Source organism: Filicampus tigris, chromosome 13 (genome assembly GCF_054856515.1).
Source record: "Filicampus tigris isolate MCC_2025a chromosome 13, RoL_Ftig_1.0, whole genome shotgun sequence".
NCBI classification, from domain to species: domain Eukaryota; kingdom Metazoa; phylum Chordata; class Actinopteri; order Syngnathiformes; family Syngnathidae; genus Filicampus; species Filicampus tigris.
In genome coordinates, this window is record NC_141229.1 from 2,725,486 (window position 1) to 2,749,000 (window position 23,515).

General features: G+C 42.9%; 1 protein-coding gene across 1 annotated transcript; it reads right to left on the reverse strand.

The window, feature by feature from the left end:
• Positions 1–248: 248 nt before the first annotated feature.
• plekhh1 (pleckstrin homology, MyTH4 and FERM domain containing H1) lies at positions 249–22,138 on the reverse strand. Its single transcript, XM_086049658.1, has 29 exons — positions 21,974–22,138; positions 17,886–17,948; positions 17,659–17,808; positions 17,161–17,244; positions 16,205–16,286; positions 15,955–16,134; positions 15,067–15,794; positions 14,908–14,986; positions 12,296–12,387; positions 11,538–11,688; positions 11,342–11,478; positions 10,903–11,013; positions 10,735–10,821; positions 9,967–10,128; positions 9,616–9,696; positions 8,792–8,974; positions 8,618–8,729; positions 7,508–7,620; positions 6,508–6,684; positions 6,335–6,432; positions 6,044–6,221; positions 5,367–5,522; positions 5,143–5,240; positions 4,243–4,384; positions 3,787–3,962; positions 2,704–2,833; positions 2,504–2,587; positions 2,268–2,414; positions 249–1,710 (listed from the first exon to the last, which is right to left on the reverse strand). Exons 1-29 carry the CDS (start codon positions 22,118–22,120, stop codon positions 1,555–1,557), a joined length of 4,284 nt encoding a protein of 1,427 aa, XP_085905784.1. The 5' UTR covers positions 22,121–22,138; the 3' UTR covers positions 249–1,554.
• Between the last annotated feature and the right edge of the window lie 1,377 nt (positions 22,139–23,515).

Below are 23,515 nucleotides of genomic sequence, written 5' to 3' on the forward strand. Positions count from 1 at the left end.
TAATAAAATACAAAATAGAATGCATAAAAAGCAGTCAAATATTTTATATATATATTTTGTGTGACTCACTCTGACACACAAGCTAACATTAGCTTACTGTGTCATGCGTTCTACTGAGTAGTCTCCACCTGGTTGCAGCATAAATGCCTCTGATTTGTAAATAAATAAAGGACACAATTGAGAAACACAGTCATCTCAGGCCAACTAACTGTTATGTAAAATGTAATATTTGTTTTATTAAATCTTGTTGTATTGCCCACAAACAATTATGCAGTTATTTAGGTCCTGGTTGGGAGAATTGCATGCAGGCTGTTTCATGTGTAAACACAGCCATAGCGGATACGTGTCACTTGAAATGTACATGAAAATAAACAGTTAAAAAAAACAAATGGCCACTTGGAGCAGGCCTCTCCTCAACATTCTATAACACTGACATGAATGTGAAAGTCAAAACAAAACTGAATGTGAAAACCAGGATGTTGAAACACTGGAAAAAATAAAAATGAACACATTTCAATTCAACAACTGTACCACTTTATTTTCATGGGACACACAAACATTTGTAGCTCACAATCTAGAATAAACACACGTTCTTAAATTATGCCATTAATTCAAAACGTTTTGCTTTTTTGAGCTTGGCAGACATTTTTCAGTCAAAGCCCCTCCCAAAAAGTGGTTTGGAAATAATAATAAATTAACGCTTTGTCCACAAACAAGTGTTCAAGTCATTTTTCAGCATTAAGTTATTTTCTGTAAAATTTGTAAAATGCCAGACATGTTAGCCGCGGCGCTAAAGAAGTCGTTAGTGGTTCTGTCCCATTTTTATGCACACGTCACAATACTAAAGTAAAACTGTGTATAGTCCTCCATGTCCAGTCGGTGGCAGCATTGAGTCAGACACCTTGTAAGTCATCACAGGTACCATTCAAAACAAGATTTACTTCTAGAGCAAATAAAAAGGCAACATTTTTGTCAATCAAAAGCCACAATAAAGTTATTGTCGGAAAAAGCACAATGTAAACAAAACAACAACAAAAAAAAAGGGGGTGGGGACTGGGGGCGTTACTGTTTTCCCAAAACAAACAAACCAAATTTGAAAAGATTTCCACTGCACAGTAGTCTACTTGTCACGATTTTGCGGCATTTGGAGGTTAGCACCACAGGGAAGCTGTTAAAACCATACTAGCTCAGCGTTGGAGAACAAATTTTATCCAACAGGAGGCTGGGGTTGGGCTAACATGATGGAATGTGCGTTTATAGTTGTACCAACTGCTAATGAGAAGAGCTGATTAGTTACCAGCTATCCAAATAAAATTGATGATAGAGAATGAATTTTATCCTACAGGAGACTTAAGAAAAACTATGAGAACTTGTCGAACTTTTTTGTATCAGAATTTTCAAGCTAAGTCGATACCGTGCAGTGGGAGAGGCGTTCGTTAATTCAAGCTAGCAGGATAGCGTACCTAATGACTGATCATTTGTGACACATTTTCACGAGGCAGCTGGCTAAAAACAAAGAAAAGAGACTTGAGCTAAGCTCTTTTGTTGCGATGGTCAGAGTAGTGTGGGGACTTTGGTGGTGTAGTTCATGGCGGGGAAGTGGCGGGCGTCGGCGTCCCAGTGTGCTAGGGGCTGCTGGGAGACGTTGGGCGGGGCGGTCGGGGTCCAGTGGTTCATGTAGCTGGCCATGAGCAGAGTCAACTCCAGGATCTGGGGGGCGAAGAAAAACAGACTGGCATGAACAGGTTTTGGACGTAGGGTTTGTTTTTCCAACATACGAGCCGTTGTTCCATCAATTTTTAAAATGTTTTTTTTGTGCTTTGGTTGCTGGCAAGTGCAAACGGTTACAGCATTTTGCCAAATGGTGAACAAATCTTATTCTTACAAAAAAAAAAAAAAGTTTAATGCCACTCCCACTTGTTGAAGTAAACTCTCAAAGTAAACATCAAACTATGAGAATACCATGTTGTGTATTTAAAACAAACACACAGACTTTAGTCCGCTAGCTTAATGCTAATGCTACAATGAGAAACGCATATCGTCGCTGTCATGTGAAAAACACTTATCTCCATTTTTTTTTTCCTATTTTCTTATTTTTACATGAATCATGTTTCCGCGTTACAATTTTTCTAATGAAATAAAAATACAAGCCGTTGTCGTTTGTGAGGCTGGAACAGATTATTGACATTTCCATTCATTTCAATGGCGAAAGATGATTTGAGACTTTGAGTTGGCACCACCGTCGACGTCATACAGGCGGCGGTTACCTTAGGTTTGGCCATGGCGAACAGCAGCTTTTCCACGCTCTGCTTCCCGCCTGCCGGCTCCTTCTGCTGGCTGGCGACCACCATGAAGTCGTCGCAGCAGCCGCCAAAGGTGACCACCGACTGGTAGGCGTACGAGGCCAGCGTGTGCTAAAACAAAACAACAACAACAAAAACAGTGGCGTTAATTTGCTAGATCTTCTGTCTGGCTGGCAATTTTGGGGATACTAGCAAGCGACCATGGCGTAGTCCAGCACGCACAGCCCGTCCTCGTTGACCGCCAACCAGGCCGGGCCCTGCTCGTGAGGGGCGGGCGGCGCAGCCTGCAAACGCGGCCGCACGTAAAACCTTTGTTAAATGGGAGCTAAAGCCAATCGGAAAACCGAGTTTTGATTTGTGACGGCGCCTTCAAAAGGCGTTGACATGAAAATGGTCGTACCTTGACGCTGAAGAGTTTGGCACCGAACAGGGGCCACCTGCGCGCCACCGTCAAGTAAATTCTCACGCACTCGGCCGCGCTGCAGCCGCGTAGCGTGGACCACCTCGCGGCCAAACGCTCGCTCAGCTCCCTGAATAGGAGGCAACAATATGCACACTCAGCGGACAAATGACGACTAATTCATTTAAACCTGCGCTGAGAGGAAAGGTGTAAACAAATCACAGATAATGACAAAAAAATAAAAGAAAATAATTCAGCATAGTATCATATACATTGACGATATAAAATAAAGCTGTAATGTCATATTAATGGGAAGTGTCCTTTTCTTATTATTTACTTTCTTAATAATATTAATTTTATATTATTTATATTATAATATGATTAAAAAAAATTTAAATGCGATGACTTTATTTTCTTAAATTTTACTACCAAACCTATTATCACCTTTTTTTTTCATTTTTCATTACTTATTGTTGATTTTTTTTTATTGTTAAATAATACAATGTGTAATTATTTTTAACTTATTCACACGAGCAATAATACATACAAGAATATTGAATTCAATTATTTGATTTCATTTTAACATGATCTTCTTACCTAATTATCTAATTACCAATCATGTTATTTTTCAAAATGATATACAAACCATTACCAATAATGGTTGAATGAAAAAAACATTACCGGTATTTTTTTTTTTCTAAAAATATGAAAGAATAAGAAAAAAAAAATTGTAACCTTTTTGTTTTTAACTTTGAATTATCTGATATAAATGTTTTATAATATAACTGATAATAATTAATTTTAATAAAGCATGTAAAAAAAAAAAAATGAGGTCCATGTTTCTCACAGTATGTTTATTATTGGGGTCGTAGATTGCAATGTATCAGACTGAGAGCTATTTCGAATATTTTGACCCATTCACAAAACAGAAATATTTGTACCAGTTCTTGGCATGATGCAAACTACAAACAAGTTGATAACAAATATTTTCCTTTCTTCTCCAGTTTTCACATTGGGATGTTCTCCGGAAGGTGTACCTAATGAAGTGTCCAGTGGGGAGCAAGCACAAAAAGTCTGACTGACCTGAGCTGCTCGGCGCTGCAGTTGTGCTTGTAGCGTTTGGGGTACAAGCGCTCCAATGCCTGCAGGAGCATCAGCTGAGACTTGGACTGAGGCGAGGTGGGCGGGGAGGGCGAGGTGGACGAGGAGGGGGCGGCGGCGGCGACGGCGGACGTTCGCTCCAGATCGCCATGCTCCACCTTCAAAAAATCATTCCAGACATCACTCATATTACTTTCCTCGAAGACAAAAAAATGGAAAAAAATATTGTGGTGATCAGTACCCGGCCCAAAGACATGCTGCATAATATTGCCAGACTTTACTTACATGAAACATTTGTATATTTGAGTAGAATAAATCATTAAAAAAAAAAAGAAAGATTACTTCACAGGGAAAGTGTTTGTTTAAGCCAGTGGAGTGTGATTTATCAGAAGGGTTGGAGCCAGGAAAAACCGTAAATTTTTTTGGTGGGGGGAATACCTGCGCCATAAGGGCGGCCACCTCCAGCGCCAGCTCCTTGTTGACGGGGAAGTGGCCCTGCTGCACGTTGTCATTCACCTGATGGGCTAGCAGGAGGCGCTCGCGCTCCGTCTCGCCTTTGACCTGAGAACGGAAGCAAAGCCTGCGGGGTGGAGGTGGAGGGTACAAAAGTGACGGTTCTGAACTTCTGTTTCCATGCCAGTGCCATATTTGCATCCGCATTTGGATACCTAGATTTACATCGTCTTAACTTTAAAATGTTTTTTTTTTTTTATAAAAGTCATTTCATTCATCTATGAATTTTCAATAATTTTTTCAGCCCAAGTAATGAAATCAATAATTTGATCACGTTATTATTTATGTCTAAAATATTTGTCATTATGATTTTATAATATATATATAATGTGATTAATATGTTTTCTTCAAATTAATGTTCATATTTAAGGTAAAATACATTCATATTTTCATACAATGAAAAATTTCAAATGGTGTTTTTAATGGGAAACCAGACTCTCTTAATGCCGAACTTCTGTTTCCATGCCCGTTTCGTTTTTTATTTGCAACATTGAGCCGCAATAAAAAAGAAGAGTGATTATTTCATTTTGTTTCATCTTAATTCCATTTATACAAAATTCTGGTTTCTTGTTTTTTTTTAATACATTACATCTAATTATTTTATTAATTTATCACCAATCGCACAAACACTGTGCATAAAATATTACATTTGTACCATTAATCTATTGATTACTTTATTTTCTTAACCACCACTCATATATGAATAAATAAACAAACATCGAATGGGCTTTTCAATGGGTATACTCAGCAGAATGAAGTTATGAATAAAATTATGCGGTCAACTTAATTAGAGTCAATTTTGCCTCCATAGCGGAAACGTCCTACCTGTTTTTGTAAGTTAAGCGTACAATCCGCGTGCCCTCATTTTTCCCCGGGTGTTGCTCCTTGAGGGCCTGCTCCCACTTGGAAATAACATCGCAAATCTGTGAAAAAAAAAAAAAAAGAACAACAAAGTTATGAAAGTTACCCTGATAATATATGAATGTTATGCACGGAGTTTAACAAGGTCCATTTAGCTTTTTAGGGAGCAAAGATGCTTTTTGGCACACCTTGGCGGAGGGCAACAAGCAGTGCTCCAGGTCTTTTCCGTACGGGTCATCGGTAAAGAGTGCAAAGCCGGACAGCTGGGGACTGCGCATGCCTATCCTCTGGTTCAGCGTGTTGAGGAACTCCTCCACAGTGGTGGAGCCATCGAAACCCACCACCTGCCGGAGGAAAAGTTGTTGAAGGGAGACAACTGGACTCTTCTTATTTCTTGGACACATTTCATCCAAAAGACTTTTTCAGTTCAAAATTTGAATTGACGTCGAGTCGTCCTATTATGATGCAATTCAATATTTCATTTTCTTTTTGCATTAATAATAGCGATGCACGATAATTATCGGACCGATATTGGGGAAAAAAAATGACGTCACGGTATCGTATCGTATCGGTCCAATACTGCAAATTAGGCCGATATTAGCGATAGAAGCGGCCACTAGTGAGACGTTTTGCCAACAGGTAAGTGAATGACTAGAATGGTCATTCGCCAGCCACACCTGGCAACATGCGCAACAAGCCACATGTGCCCACCCCCAGGCGTCACACCCACCGGAGACTCCACACCTAAAATTTACAACTCAACGAGCCTTTTGGATACGGTGTGAAACGCCTTCAACAACCAAAACGAGTCCGGTCGAACCCTCAACCAATGGGCGACTTCACCGACACACAATTAGCTACTTACCTGGTAAGTGTTGTTCATAAAGTGCACCGGGATGCTGAAGGGCAGGGAATGGTGGTAGGGGTTTCTCAGCAGGATGGAGACGATCTCCATGCGTGACGGTTTGGCCTCCCGCTCGCCGTTGCGCAGCGTTCGCTCCACGGAGCGCTGGCAGTACACGGCGTACTTGCCCACGTCGCTACTGCAACCGGGGAAACGGGATGGTAAACAGTGGGTTGGCGCGGGAGGTTGTCCGTTATCATTTCATTATAGCCATTATTGACCATAAAAGGAAGATTCCTGGATGTATCTCACCTGGGGTCGGCGTTTCGGTGCAGGTGCTGCCTGAGGTACCAGAGGAAGTGCTGCTGGGGAAGGAAGAGCGCCACGCACAACGACAGCAGCTGCCAGCACTGCGAAAAAGAAACGGAAACGATTCACGTCCAGGAAGAGGAAGAAGGCGCTCATACTCTTTAAACGCCGCAAACCTGAGTGACGGAGTAGTTGTGCGGGGTGCGGCGGTTGGTCTGCTTGATGAGCTGACAGTACATCTCGTTGTGCAGCTCCGGGTGCGACAGGCACACTTGCAGGGCGTTCTGCGCCAGCGACGTGTGATAGTCCACGCATGGAGACTCCACCAGCACGTTGATGAACAGCTGGCATGACTGCACACCACACACGCAACAGGTGTTGTTACACAAAGTCTCCAGCTGGAGGCAGCAAAGTGTAGCCATAGTTTTCGTGTGGCAGGATTATCTTAGAAATGTGAAAACTTTTTCGATCCATTTTTTTTTTTAGATTTTTAAAAATGATTAAAAAAATGTTTATTTATTGATAATGGCTAAATGCTACTACTAATACTTTCATCATCCTGAGAGAGGAATTCAATTTTCACAGCAGCAATTTTCACACATATACACTTGTATTAATAATATAGCTACAAAGTACAAACAAAAACAAAGGTATGAGTATAATAACAGTCATAGTAATAATAATATTATTATAATTCTTCTTCTTGATACGCCAGTACATAAGTAAATATAATTATTCCATTTGTTAACATGAGATACATTACTAAAAATGATCAAAGATAATATGTGCACTTTTGGATGCATTTATTTTTTTTAAATTGTATTTAATTTGTTAAAAATATATGCTATTATGTATCAATAGAAAAACTTTTCTAGATACTCTAGTAGGCTCTATATGTAAACGATAAATAGTAGTAATTGTACTGATGTTTTTTCATATTTTGGCATTTGTATTTTTTCTTTTAAAAGTATAATTTCAATTGTTTGGATTTAATTTATTGTATCCAGTAATTTACTTCAAGCATGATGTGTTATTAGTAATCTTTAATCTTTTTTGGTACCCCAATAGTTGAAATGTTTTTCAAATATAAATGATATCCGTTTATAGTATTAATATTACTGATTGTATTATTATTGATTTCATTATATTTGAAGACCGACATGTGTCGAGTTGGACCTTGAAGAGCTTGAGAGCTTCCGTCTGCAGGGCGTCCGAGGGCAACGTGGTGAGCGGTGAGCGCAGACCTTCCTTGGAAAAGCTCAAGGCGTCGCTCTGCCACAGGCTGCATTCTGGGAAAACAAAAGAAAAACAACAACGCTACAACATCGGCTGTCATCACTCAGCAGCTGACACGGCGAGTGAGCGAGTGACGGTTGTAAACACCGTCTGCCGGCTCTCGACGCCGACGTCAAAATAACTTGGCGCTGACGAAACGTCTGCCCATTTAAAGCAACAACTGAGAATTGTGCAGTCAAAGTATTTTGTGTCACGGAGGATATGGCTGTGCACAGCCCAAACTCCTTAGCTTTAAGAAAATTTTAATGGAACAAGGCCAAACAAAGAAGTTGAAGGGCCACATTACACTAAGGTCATAAATATATACCAAGAGAGAAAAAAAAGATATATATAAGTCGGATTTTACAAGGGGAAGTGAAGAGGGCATATCAGGATGAAATGACCAAAGATTTTTTTCTTCTAAAGTAGTTAAAAAAAATACAAGTTATTCTCCCAATTTTAAAATGTTTTTTTTCTAAATAAACAATTTCATTTTTGTAAGATTACAATAAAAAAAAAAGATAAAATAATACAAATAAGATTTTTTTGTAAAAACATATTCTGAGAAGATTAATTTGAAATGAATAATTTAATAATACAAAAATAAAAACTAATACAGTATGAATTTTTTCCTTTAAAATTGGGGCATTTTTCTCAAGTCCAGGCAAAATTCAGAAACTCATTTTTTTTCCTTGAACTATTCCATTATTCTTGTAACATTAAAAAAAAAAAAAATTAAACAAATTACAAAAAATCTTTAAAAAAATCTAATCTTAATCTTGAAGGACTACTCTTGTAAAATTATTACTTATTTTCAATTTTTTAAAAACTTCTATCAAGTCTTTGCCCTAAAATTCCCACTTTTTTCAGTCGTAACATTACAACTTTATTCTCACAAATAATCACACCACCCTATTTTCTTTACAACTGACTTGCAATCATAGTGTAACAAAAAACAAAAAAATCCCAAACCACCATGACGTAGGTGGTAGCAATTTGCGTGTCAGTCACCTGCGTCTCCATCTGCGTCCAGCAGCCTACCAATGAGCTGCTCGCACTCGGTGCCCACCTTCAGGTTGGCGCCGCCTCCTGCTGCCACGCACAAGTGGTACAACCACGCGTCCTGTCCATGAAATCGCCGTGAGCATCCCGAAGTTTCACAGAAGGTTGTCACGGCTAACTGACCTTTTCCTGTTTGGTGCCGACGAGGAGGTACGAGGGGCTCTGGTCACCCGGTTTCACCACCAGGGTGCAGTGCGACGACAGGAAGCTGCCGCGAACACCTGCCTCGTAGTCCTCGTCCGAATCGCACGAGCGGTCCACTTCCTGGACGGACGCCGAGCGTAGCTGCAGCTGGCCCAGTGGCAACTGAGAAGTGGATGCTATTTCAATATTTAACTCAACAAAATTATACTCCTAGCATGTTAGATCATAGCTAGTTTCCCGAAGTCACCAACTTGGTGCCCGCGGGCAGGTAGCCCCCAAGGACAACATGATCACTGTCTTCACATAAACAAATATAATTAATTATCAATATTTTGTTTAACTATTAATAATTTCAGCCAATTTGTTATTTCAGAAGTGTGTTTCAAACTGGTAGCACTTCATTAACCAGTAGGATACACACAAAGTAGCTCTCAGTTTCAAAAAGACTGGTGACCCCTGCTAGGCAGTGAGGACTGTTAGCGTGCTAGCGGCTAAATAGCTCAAAGGGAGCCGCTTTTTCTTGCTCCTTAATGTTAACTTGGCCTTCACTGTACAGTGAGGACTTTTAGCATGATTGCAGCTAACTAGAGCATTCTTGGTAACAGTTTGTTTAAGTTCAAAGGTGAGCTATTTGTTCTTGGTTCCTCATGCAATAGTTTAGCCTTAGGACCGTTAGCTTGCTAGCTAACTAGCTCAGCACTAACAAGTTCGATACAAACAACTTGCTGATGCTAGTTTCGCCATTTCTAGCCACTAGCGTGCTAGTTGCTAACTAGTGTAACTGTAAATAAATGTTTATTCACTTTGTCTTCCTGGTTGCGATAGTAGTAGAAGACTTTTCCGACCAAACAGCACCACACCAACTTGGAATGCCCATGTTTCACCTGCGGAGAAAGAGGGAATATTTCATGCAAATCTTTATAAAAAGACAAAACGTTCAGATTTTTCTATTTTCTATTTTTCTATTTTCTTTACAGTAAGAAGAAGTCTACATTTTGTGGTTTATTTATTAACTGAAAAAAACAAAAAAATTCTGTTGTCCCTGATTTTTCCCCCCACTTTTCGTATGCACACCAAGAGCTTGTACCCTCGGTTCTTGTCCGAAACCTTTTTTGGAGTACTGAAGTAACGTCTCTCTCCAACGGTGGTGGTACCTTAGTGAGCCAGCCTGTCACTGTGGGCTTGGCGGAGATGGGCTCCACACTGACCGGGCTGCTGGCCTGAACTTTCAGGATGTTCTGCAAGACTCGGATCCACTCCTCCAGGATGTTGGGCGAATCCGCCGTCAGGTAGAAAGTCTTTTTCTCCGTAATCAACTGGAACAAAGTCAACACACACGTCCAGACATGCAGGCTGCTTTTAAATGAATTAATTGAACATAAAAAAGTACAAATTGTATGATTTCATTTTTAATATATATCAGAAAAATTAAGGAACCGATTTTTGTTGTTTGCTTGATTAAAAATTAGGAATAGAAAAAACTAATATGTTGAGAATCTGAAAAGTTGTTTAATAAACATGCTTAAACGTATTTTAACTGTATTTAAAAGTGTTTAGTTATAAAAAAAGACCAACAATATTTTATTGCTTGATTTTTAAATAAGAAAAAAAGTATTTTTGATGTTTTTCTGAAAAACAAAACAACAAAACAACAACAAAAAGTTGTTTTTCTAGATCTAAAAGACTATTTTATTATGAGAAAAAACCCTAATTTCTTGACTTTTTACATTTTTCAGTTCCATTAAAAATCCACCGCCCAAAAACGTCAACCAAAAAGACAAACAAAATACTTGTGCTTGTTAATTACAACAAAAGGGCGACAAACAGCCAGGGCTTGTCGGATATGAGTTATTTTGGAACACCTTAAGACGGAAATGCAAGAAAAGGTTTACCATCACCAACTGAACTGAACCAGCACTTACTTGAAAGGTTTGCGCTCCTTCTCCACGCACAATTTGGCAAGATGAGTTGAGCTCAATCTGACCTTGAGGCTTCCTAATGACGTCACTCTGGAAGCATCACACGTGTACAGACATAAGTATAAAATTTGTTTTAGTGCGTCTTACTGGTATGCGGATGAGCCAACTCACGGGAGATTTGTAGTAGAGGATCTCGCCGTTCCTCAGGATGAACCAGCGACGCTTCCACGCCTTCACCTGACTGCTCATCTTCAGCAGGTAGCCGCACTTCTCCAGAGTCTCCTGAATGCAACAACACCGCGTAATTCAAGTACGGGTGTGGATGAGAATCGCCAAAATGCTAACGCGCTAGCAGTTGATATGCTAGCATATAGCAAGACACCAAACTGAGTCACAAAAGCACTCATTATAGACCGAAAATGATGTGATATCTTCCCATGGATTGACATACTTTTTGTATCTGTGGCTGGTATCGGCAGCCTCCATGCATCCTCGATACCTTTAAATAAGGCCGTATCAGGCTGATATCTATACGTAGCGGTACTCGCCCATCCCTAAATTAAAATCCCATAATATTCTCGTTGTTTTTTTTTTTCCTATGAATACTCACAGCCCCGGTGCTCTCACAGGAGTAAGACGAGGTTCTCTGGACTTTGTGTTCTGGTTCCGAGTGGTCGCTGTCCAGGGAGCAGGCGTCGGGCGGGATGGCGTAGTCGCTCTCTGAGCTGATGGACGACATGGACACGCCTGGAAGGAACGTCCAATGAAATGCATCATTCAGCGTGATGACGTGATTCTTTGCATACCTCTCTTGACAGCACGGGGGCTCCCGGGGACGCCGCTTCGCTTGTCTGGACTCAGCACGGAGGTTCGCAAGCTGGCCAGGGAGCCAGTGTCGTCCTCGGAACCCGAGTCGTCGTTATCCCGCAGAGGCTCCGCGCTGATCTGAGTGGCTTTCTAAGCACACGGAAATGTGACCATTTTATTTGATTTGTTCAAAAATTGTTATTCACTCTAAATCAGATGTTCAACAATTTTGCTGATTTTTTGGTACAGTTTATGGAACTCTATTTTGTTCTGCCTCCCGTTTATTTTGTGTATAATTCCACTGTCGACCACTAGATGGAGGCACAATATTCTGTTTGACACTAGATTTGAAAGAACAGTAAAAACAGGAAGTATTTCAAGTCCAGTCTCGATTTTGCTGAAGATTATTGCAGAAATTCTCTTCAATCCTGCGTTTCACGCCTACAGAAAATTTCATTTAATAATGTGCATCTTTGGACATGATTATTGAGGTTTTGTGTGAGATAAGAATTTTGTTGTTTTGGGAAAAAAAAAAAAGATTTGAAGGTGATTTGTTTGTGTTTAATAATCTAACTACTGGATAGAGTTGTTTAAGTAACATGGGCTGATGTTTGTGTACATGCTAGAATCGTGGTTGGATTCTTCAAGATCCCGTGTTTCGCCGCTGTCTTGTGGCATCTTTACGAAAACAGAAACCTTCAGTGTAAAATGTGTGCTTTGGTGCAATAAAGGTGCCAAACAACGATGGCTGACTCACCCCTTTCAGTGTGGTGTACACAGGAACGCTGATGTTCTTGTAAATCAGCTGCGCAAACGGACTGGCCGCTGGGCACTGAGGCAAGATAGACCCTTAAAGGCAAATCAACTCGTCAGTTCGTACAGCAGATGCAATGAATGTTTTTAATGCGAAAATATAGTTGTTGTTCTGTTTGTAAACACAAATAAATAAATCAAATACATAAATATGATTTTTTTTTTTTGTCTCGATTAGGATGCCAAATTTACCTGCATTCCTGCCACTTTACATTATTGCATGACGTGCATTCTTTTATTCTTATTTCATTGTTAGTTTTAGTTTAAGTTGTATGAATTCATATTCATATTTAATTTGTTATATAATTATTTGAATTTAATTTTAATTCATATTTGGATTCCATTTATATTAGAATATGCACAGTATATATTTATATTAATCTAATCAAAAATGATGTACTATGTATATTAATTGATATTTGTTACTCCTAATTTTATTGAAATGTTTCCCTTATTTTACAATTTGCTTTACATTGAATTCATATTTGTGTTGAAATTGTTAGGATTTCTTCATGAATGTACTTTTATGCTATTCATATTCATCAATTTACATGATGATATTTTTGACTGTATAAAGAAAAAAGAAATGCAGCTCCAAAGTATTTTTGGTCTAAATGTGACGCAAAGCAGCTGACTGTGGTTTACATGAAGCAACACTGTAAACACCCTTCACAGGGTTACTCTGGTCTGGTGCGTCTGGAAGAGAAAATAACTTTTAATCCACACAGCTGACACCACCTGCGCCTCCGATACAGATAACCCTGTGGAGGGTGGATATTGGAACTGTGCGTGCTTTCACGCAGCGACGTGACATCACCCATTCAAATGATTTACGAGATGTATGCAGCCCCCGCGAGGGTAAGGGTACACAAAGTGAATGGATGAATGAAAAATACTCATCAGACGCGGATAATTGCTTCAAACGGGCGGGAGGAGTGAAAGTCGCCTTGCCTCTGTTACAAAAAGAGACTCATTTTCAGATTTCTGATTTACCACATCCAGTTTTCTGGAGTTTTCTGTTGTCCTTTGTCACCATCTGAATAAAAAAAAAAAATCAAAGAAAATGTAGGCTTACGTTTTCTTTGTAAGGACTTGAATTTTTATTTGAATCAAGCTGCTCAACCTTCCTAGCGAGGGGAGGCACTCTGATAGGAATGCTGACCAGAAACTTTACATTAGATCCAAGTGGGACGATCGCAGTTTGACAGAACAAAGCAGACTTTGATTTCATATCCAGCACACGTGTCTTGAAGACGAGAAGATGAAGATGAGACAAAATTTAAAAAAAACGAAAGCGGCGAGTCAGCATCCGCATAATCCGCAACAGCTCTTTTGGCAGCGCTTGCCGAGCCTCGCCGGGGATGACGCCACCCGCTAAATACAAGGAACGACGTCGCGATGGAGAGCGTAATTACACCCGGGCCTCGTCGCTTTCATCGTGCGTGATTAAAAAGCAGCTTTCTCACCGCCTTTCCGCTAAAGAGCCTTTTTCTTTGAAGGAGGGAGTGTCTAAGCCTAAAAATGAGCCCACACCTGCACAGGTGCGCCGGGGCCCCGGGCCGCAGGAAGTGACATTAAAGACCGTGACGACGGATCCCAAGCGACCACCCCGGCGTGCCGGAGTGGCTGCTGAATGACGCGTGACCGGCCACCCGGGGATCAGGACCCGACTCACAGCAAGTTATCATTCAAGTGCGACAGCTGCTTGTAGTCAATGAACTGACTTGGAGGAGCGTGACTGCGATCTGTTCGGTCGACAGAGTTTTGGACAGTGGCAGGAGATGATATCCTGCACATCTCGGTCGCTTTGCCAACAGGGTTTGGGGGACTATGGTTTTGAACGATTGTTCGATAAAGTCCTGGGCTGTGGGCTGTGATGTGGTCGCGATCTGTCGGTTGTGTCAAACGGTTGGTTGACGAGTAGTGAGAGTGATGTTGCGACCGGCTGTTCTAAAAGATCTTTGACAGTGGCTGAGGGTGATATGGTTGCGGAGGTTAGGGGAGTGTGGTTGCAAGTGGTTCCACAAATGTTTCTTAAACACATTTTTTCTCAAGATTATGTTCCCAGCAGGCCCACTAGTTGAAACACTGCATTCTGATTAATATTAAAAATTATATACATATTATATATAATATTACATATTTGTGGAATATGAGTTAAGCAGCAAAATTCACCCGTTTTTAGCCATCTCAGGGGGCGGCCATTTTGTCACTTCTGTCGACTGAAAATGACATCGCAGTTTTGCGGGGCTCAGGTAACGACCAATCACAGCTCAGCTTCAGAAAACAGGTCAGCCGTGACTGGTCGTTACCTGAGCCCTGCAAAACTGTGATTTTCAGTCAACAGAAGTGACAAAATGGCCGCCCCCAGAGATGGCTAAAAACGAGTGGATTAACCCTTATTCCACAAACGCAATACATCTGAATGCCTTGTTTCAAATAGTGGGCTTGCATAGAACATATTCTTGAAAAAAATGTTTGGTTTGACTTCCACTTTAAGTGGGCAAGGGGTAAGGAATGCAGGTGAGTGCTTGGTGATTAGGGGTTAGGACTCACCTCGACCGGGGTACCTGGCCCCAGGAGACGCCTCAGATACTCTCATTCCAGCCTTGGCCACGGCATAGATTCGACTCTCCTGCGGGGAGTCAATCAGTTCTATTATCACGCCCACTTCAAGCTGCAAAATGCTGATAAGTTCACATTTAGTTCGCCTACCCACGAAGGGAAGCGATGTAAAGGAGGCGTCGGTGGTTTCAGAACGTCAGGATCCAGCCTCTCGGTTTCCTCTGTGAGACTGACAAGAGGGGGTCCGTCCAGCAGCGTGAGCTCCTCCGATCCGGAGCCTTCCACCACGCCGTCCATGCTGTCCGCCAACGTGTCGTCGATGTCCGTTTCCTCTACGGGCTGGGAGAAGGGCGACGTGCTGGCGGTGAGGGTGGAGCAAGTGGACGAGGGCGTCATGATGTCGATGCTGACCAGCTGGTGGAGTCGGTCCAGGCTGTGCTGGGGCTGGCTGAAGTGCTTCTTCACCAGTTGGATGCTGTCCCTGGGGCTGAGCGGAGTTCGGATCTTGGGTAAGGTCATGCTGGCGCCCGACTGCGGGGCCGACGTCGGGGCGGGATTGGGAAAGGGGTTATTGGTGGAGGGCGAGCGTGGCACAAGTGGGCTTTTGGGTGTGAGTCTGAGCGGAGATTTTGGAGATCTAGGGGGTCCTTGGGCCATCTCGCACGCTGAGGAAGAAGACGAAGACGACGAGGACGAGTGGAGGCACTGGGAGCGGAACTTGCTGTTCAGTTCGTCTGAGGAGTTGTCTCTACCCTCGGAGCAGCCCAGGGGTTCTGGTCCGGGGCTTTCCCTGCTTTGGCCTTGTGAGTGAGGATCGTAGGTTGGACGGCAGCCTTTGCAAATCCCTTTACGGATGGGTTCTGGAGATCTTTTCGAATCTGACGGCAAGAAAAGAGTAGACAGAGGTTGGTTCGACAAGTCAGGGTGGTGTGATACGTGACTGCTCGCTAAAAGTGAAGGAAAACCACCGCCCCACTAAACTGCAACCGTGGTCACCGGTCAATCCCAGAGCACATATAGACACGGAGAACCAGTCACCCGTTGGTGAGTTCTTGGCGGTTCCGCGGGCAACTGCCGGTCTCCTGCTGTCGTCTGATGAGGGTGGCGTACCGGGGCAGCTCAGAGGAAACCGGGGACCGCTAGGTACCAGGTGGCTGTCCGCCCTGGGGGAGTTAACTGGGGATCCGTCAGGGCAGGTGGCCGGTTTCTCTAAAAGAGCTGAGGGACAACACGGTGCTTGTCAGCTTCGCCGGCAAAACAAAGTGAAGGTGGAGATCTCTTTGCCGACCTTGCAGTTTGTCCTGCAGCAAGACGATCTGCTCCGTCTGTTTCGAGTTGGCCTGTTTAAGCTGCTGGTTCTCTTGCTCCATCTGCCGATAAAACACACAGGGCTCTATTTTTGTAGACGGTGCACATGCACTTGGCGTAAAAACTAGAGCATCTTGATTTTGGTGCCGGGGCACGTCTAGTTTACCGTGTGCGTGAAATTGGCAGACCGCACTGCTCCATGCTGGGCGTTCAGGCGGGCCAAGGACGTTTTCTTTTACACACCCTTGGTGCACCTGACAATTTGGTAACTGAAAGTAGACTAGACAGCGCGGAGCAGGTCTAAGTTGTGGCGCAAATGGTGCAATGCGATTTTGGTGGTGATGTTATCGGATTTCCTTCATAGATTGGACAAGAGTGAGCATCAAAGCCTTAGAATCTTTTTAGAAATGAATTAATTGGCAGGCGATCTCCAAGTGCCCACTTCACAGCGGTGATCCGTGATGGCCCAGGCCACCTTCACATCATTCACCCGCCGAGGTCTGCTTGCACTTCTTTTTAAACCTACTTTGCACGCTTCAATCTTCTGTATGGACTCCAGCGAGTCTATTTCTGCGTCCGCAATGTCAAAGACCGTGTGCCTCTAGCGCGCTGACTTTAAAGTGAATGAGAAGAGCCACCTCCATTGGCCAGGAAGCCAGTCGGCGGTGTTCATTCTCACAACGGCGCAGAGGCCCCTTTCTTACCAAAATACCAAAAGAGAGAAAACATTTGTCTTCCACTGACACTTCCAACTCCGTCACTTCAAACGTCATTTTGCATCTGCAGTGCGCTGCCAAATTTCTCTTATCTCTTTTACATACAGTGGTTTCCGACATTTTTACATCTGATGCCAATTTAGCACCTGAATTTGGGATCTTAGTAAATCAGGTCTTGAACATCTCATGCCCAGCGTGCGACGCAAACGTTCACGCTTACCTCTCGGAGCTTTATCGTCACCCAGTCTTTAATCTTGGCCGCCTTCTCCTCAATTATTTTGGCCTCCTGGGCTCTGACTACGATCTGGAGTAAGAGAAAAGTAGACATTACGTGTGGATTATCCAAACCGTTTTTCAATGGCAAGCCTTCTCAAACATTCAGGTTGCAGGGATTGATTACAGGGGAGAGTTTTTTTCATGCCACTTACATCCAACCAGGCCTACCATACAATGAGGGTTTTTTTTTTTTCGGGGGGGGGACAAAAATCTATTTTCTCAAGATCAAAAAATCCTACAACAATAAAGTTGTATTTTTCAAAGATAAAAAAATATGTATTTTCCAAGTTTAGTCCAAGTTTAACAAGTGAGGAAAGCACCACGGTTCCCGGGTATGAACTTTTGAAAAAGGATATCATTTATTGCAAACTATTTTGCGGACCCCCAAGCGATGACTCCTGGACCCCCCCAGTTTGAAAACCAGTGTTCCACCCCCTCGCACCTGTTTTTCCAGCTGGATCTCTAATCTCTTGATGGTGGCATCTTTTTCTTGAACCCGGGTGGTCAGGTCTTGGTACTTCTTGTACAATAAGCTTTCAGACTCACTGCTTTGGACGTTTGCCGACTTGAGCTTTTCCTCCATGGTGCGGATCTGAAATGCCCGAAAACGTTAACGCTGATGAATTTGCGAGCCGTGTTGAAAATCAGGACAAAAGCTGCCCTTTTCACCTGTTTCTCCGCGCTCTCGGCACGCTGGTCGGCCTCGATCACCCGCTGCTCCAACTCCTGCATCTGAGTCAAAGAGACAAAGGCGTCCGGGTTACCATGGCTTCTCGCGCGTCGGGGGTAGAAACCCAGCCCAACCAATCCCCCCCCCCTCCCCGGCCCACTGGGAAGCGTGTGGGAAAGTTCAACAGGGCCAAGAGACATGAAAACGTCCTAATCAATAATTAATCGTATTTCCCCAACCGCCCGACATGTTCTGCTATGCGTCCGCTGCTGAGAAACAAGAAAGCAGAAACTTAAGTGCAATGAGAATTTTGGGGGTTTGTTTTAGTCTGGGTTCAGGTTGGTTGAATGAGTGAAGGCGGTGCACTGTAATGAGGTATATATGTATAGTGAGTATAATGTCGTGTAGTGAGGTTTAGTGCGGAGAGTCTGGTCACCCACATGAAAGAAGAGCAAAGATGCGTCCAATCTGCTTGACGCGCTATACGCATTTGACACGCAGCTGCCATCTTGTCCGCGCCTTTCCCTTTTGTCCTTCTGTGGCTCGTCATGGCCTCCGCGCGCGGCCTTGCCCCTTCCCACAAGGCCTCACTCGTGAAAGCAGCCTCGGGTGGGCGGAAGTTGCCACTTAGCGGCTGGGATGAAGTCAAAAGCCTCGCCAGTGAGTCAGAGGCTTTGCGGGGACACGGCAAACGAGTGTCAAAGCAAAACCGAAAAGCACCCGAGGGCGATAGCAAGGCACTCTGGGGAGCCGGCCGGTGGGTGGTCGCCGCAGAGTATTCTTCGACCTTCTTGGACCTTGAGTCATGCAGTGTGGGCAAAGAGATGCCAGCGTGGATGAAGTTAGGAGGAGTTGAGATTTCAAGTCTTTCATGCAGACACCCAGCAAAATTGGAACAGAAGAGCGACTTTTTGCCTGTTCATCTATTTGAACACAACAGTTGCACTGGAGACTTGCTGAGTCAGCCTAAGACAAATGTGTGCGTGTCATCAAGCATAATGGCTGACATCAGCATACACACACACACACACACACACACACACACACACACACACTCACAAGCACAACTGGACAGTGATTTGAAATGTGACGGGCAAATTGGTGCAGCTGGCTAAATTAAAGCCTCTCCTTTCACAGCAGCACTTAGAAACAATAACCCATGCCTTCGTCACATCTCGGCCGGATTACTGTAATGCACTTTATTTTGGAGTCCGCCAATCCTCCATCAAGCGTCTTCGGTTGGTCTGCTGGTCTCTTGACTGGTACTCGGAAGAGGGAGCACATAACTCCTACTCTGGCATCCCTTCACTGGCTCCCTGTACATTTTAGAGTTCTTTTCAAGATTCTATTATATGTTTTCAAATCTTGACATGGTCTCGCCCCACCTTACCTCTCTGAGGTCCTTTAGCTCTACACATCTGCCCCGGTGCCTTAGCCCAGAGGACCGGATGCTATTAGAGTACTGCGGACTAAGCGAAGGCTCAGAGGGGATCGAGCCTTTTACGTTGCCGGTCCCTCTCTTTGGAATAGGCAAGCTAGGTTAGGTTATTAATTGATTGTTTTGACTGTCTATTATTTTTGTACGTCTGATTTTACTCCATGTACAGCACTTTGTATGCAGCGCTCATTGTTTTAAAGTTCTCTATAAATACATTTGAGTAGAATAATAAACTGTGCTAAATTATACAATAACATAATATACTATACTAGGTAATGCTACCATAAAGTCCTATACTATACCAAATGACATAATACTTCACTGTACGATACTGTATATATATATATATATATATATATATATATATATATATATTAGGGGCGAGTGTGTGTGATTGTCATCAATTTCTTTTATTTTCCTCCATCAAATGCACCCTCAACGAACTCCTCACATGGCCTTCTGCCTCACTCACTGGGGAGATAAACGCCGTGTCACATTTTCTTTTTTCACTCTCGCTCTTAAGCTTGCTTTTTTTTTTTTTTTTTTTTTTTTTTCCACACCAAAGTGGGTCAATGTGTAAAACACTCCTAACTTGGCAATAGAGACTAGATGAAGACCATGAAAAAGCAGCCTTTACCAAAAAGCAATAACATGACGGAACGGCCGTCACTCAGTAGACCACCCCACGCATGCACACACACACACACACATTATTGCACACGCACACTCACTGAAGGAGCTGGCCTCCACTTCAACCCCGGTCAACACATTGTGTGTTTATGTTGCTTTATTGCTTAGTGCTGAGAACGTCATCATCCATGACATCCATAGGACGTGACAAAGGAAGAAAAATGGGAGTCATGGCACGTTCAAGAAAACATCCCACAACAACGGTGGTTACGTTATACTATTACCGTATTGGCCTTCACTGTAGTTAACTATGCTATACTCTACTATAGAATAGTATACTGAGACATACCATACTTTGCTCTTCGGTAATACTGTACCCTATGCTATCGTTATTTAATAAAGTGTACCATTACCTAGTAAATTGTACCACACTCTAACTTTACTAAGCTATACCATGCTTTGTTAAATTATGCAACGACTATATTAAACTATGAAATATTTGTACTTGTGATGCTGATGATACACCGTGTATTTGGACACAGCTTTTTCTTTGACATTGACAAAAAGTAAAAGTAGAATCAAAAAGGGAGAAGTAAGAAAGTCTACAAGCTGGGCAAAGTTCAAATCTCGCTTAGTCAGCGTTTTCCTCGGTGGTATTCCCCACCTGACTCTTGAGGGGAAGCACCACGATGACTTACATGTTGAATATTAAAAGCGTGCAAGCCAACCTCCGGTGAGACACAATGACTGGACGCCGTGTGTTTACCGGAGTTCATCACACCTTTGCCCAAACACTGACTCACAGGCTTTAACCGTTTCCTCGTGCGCAAACACTTATTAACGAGTGCTACTGTGGTCTGTGCACCGTTTTTACTTGCCTAGTCACGGAAAAAAATAAGGCTTCAAGTTGAGCCACCAAAAACTTTCCACGGTTCCGGGACTGGGTTGTCTCACTTGTTTGTAGCAGTTCTTTTACAGTGACCTGAGAAGTTCTCAGAGCTCCACATTCTGTATACTGTACTATATTTACTTTCATTGAACCGCAAAAACATGGTGTGATTGTCAAGGACGGAAGTGTGTTGCCACTATTGGACTGTATTTGTACAGCTTGGTGGTACCGGGGTGGGTCTTGCTTAAGCCTTAAAACGTGGAAACATTTTTGGGTGTGTGAGTGACAGCCACTGTACATTTCTGACCGGCTGTTACATCTGCGACGCAGTGAACCAGCGGTTGAAATTTTATCAGGTTATAATAAGTTTTTATTTCATTTTGAATTAGTTTGATTAGTTTTTGGGGCAGGTTTGTTGGTTTTGATTAGTTTATATTTTTTCGAAAATGCTTCATCATAGTTTACTTTGATTAGTTTTAGTATTAATTTTATTGATTTTTTCAAATACATGGAGTATTTGTCGAGTAATAGATTGAAAAAAGGTTATTAAAGGTATTAGGTATTAAAGATATTAAATAAAGTAAACTACAGTTCTCAAATGACTGTTTGACCTTCTTTCCTATTTATGGAACCCCGAATTGCTCGTATATGATATTAAGACAGAAATGACATTTTCGCTATAATTATAGTTAGCTTTGTTTATTTTATAAACATATGATTTAGTTTCAGTTATTTTTCGTTTTTTGAAAAGCATTATCATTGAAAAAAAATAATAAGAACGAAAATGTTTTTTCAATTGTAGCTTTAGTTATTATTATGTTAGTTTTTGCGAACTATAATATCGTTGACCACTTGTATCCGAACATGGGCCGCTTAACTACTCGCGGAAGCCTGCACACTATGCGACTGTTCCGTCGGCCGCATCGCTCTGCGCGCGGAGAACTTTACACCTGACACTTGCTTCTTCCGCCCAAGACCACCAAAATGGAATGGGGGGCACCAAGTCCAATGTTAGCGACTAAGGAGGTCATACCAGAGCCGTAACAGAGGTGGCACATGCAAGACAATTCTCAGTTGTCCCGCCCAAATCTCGTGGCGGGATAAACCAAGGAGTCTTCGGTCTCTCTTACCTTCTCAGCCAGCAGCTCCCGGATTTTCCCGGCTTGGAGTCGGAACCTCAGCAGCTGCATCTCCAGAGCCACGCAGCGCTTCTGCCAATCCACGCTGGACGCTGACACGCCTCCCGCAGCACCGCCGCTCTCCAGCACGTCAGCCATGGCCACGGTTTCCTCGGACTGAAATGAGAGTGCCGGAGTCGCGTTTATTCCTATTGTGCAAGGTGGTGGTTATGGTGAATAGCTGGCGAGAAGAGTCACTGCATTCATTACAGTATATGACACGTACATGACGTAGGTGACCAAGTATGTCGTTGGCTTTTTTGTGACCGTGGACAGTTTCTGGTCGTTCTGCCTTTGATTTTTATTGCGCAAGGTGCCGTTTTTCATTGACCACCTTGTGGAGAGCCACGACACTTGATGCTATTTTCCTCGGGCAAGCGTGGCATCTGTTTTCATTTACAAGACATTTCACTTCCGTCCTGGTGATTCAGTGAGCAAAAAGTGTGGCGGATAAACTTAAAAAACTTCCTCTCAGTGACACATGCCGGAGACGAGCGTAAACGAACAAAACAGCTGGATCGAGTAAGCCTGAAACTTTATTTCCATTCCCTCGCATGCCCACACACAAAACCTCAGCGGGGAGGTTGTGTCAGCGAGGGGAGTCGGGTTCACTCGCTCCCAGGCCGGCTGGCCGGCCGGCCAAAGCGGGTCAAGCTCTGCCTACTAACCCCAAACCTCCTTCCTCCCTCTGTCATGAAATCCCTTCTTAATTACAAGGCAGGGCTGAAACTGGATGCTGGTCCGGTCTGGCACAATAGTGTCTTTCTGCATGACAGTCCCATAAGAGGGGAGTGCAGGGTGGGGGGGGCGTTTTTCAGCTCTCGCAGGCACAGAGAAAGGAGGCAAGAATGTGTGAGGATGAATGGACAAAGTGCTGAATGCAGGAAACTGATGGGGTGCTCCACTTGTTTTTTTTTTGTTTTTTTTTTTTTACCTGAAAGAGAAGTGAATAGATGGCCATGTGGAGGAAGCTTACTGAGAACGTTTAAGGCCTTTAATGACATAAGGATGAGGACTTTTTGGAAAATCCAGCCTCCAGGTATTTAGCTAGCTCGCTAGCTAGCAGAGATGGGAAATTCAACTCCAGCAAGTAAAAGCCCTGCCACAGTTTGGCTTGCGCTACAGGTGCTTCGAATCAACTTAGCTCGTTTACCTGCCGGTTGAGTAGAAGAACCTGTGGCTAAAGCCAAACTGTGGCAGGGTTTTTACTTACTGGACATGGATTTCCCATCTCTGCTAGCTAGCTAGATTGCGAGATAGATAGCCCCCTCAAACTAATATGGCTAACCTCCAGTGTCTTTTCAGGCATGGCTTCTTGAGACTTTTTTTTTTGCATCTGCTCCTGATAGACATTGCTACAGAATTTCATGTTGCGAAGTGAAACAGACTGGAGGTGGAATTGTATTATTATCATTTTGTCGGACTCCGGTAAATAGCCAAAATGACAACAATTTCAAATCAAAATGTTGGCTCCCTGTGTCTTTTCAAGCATGG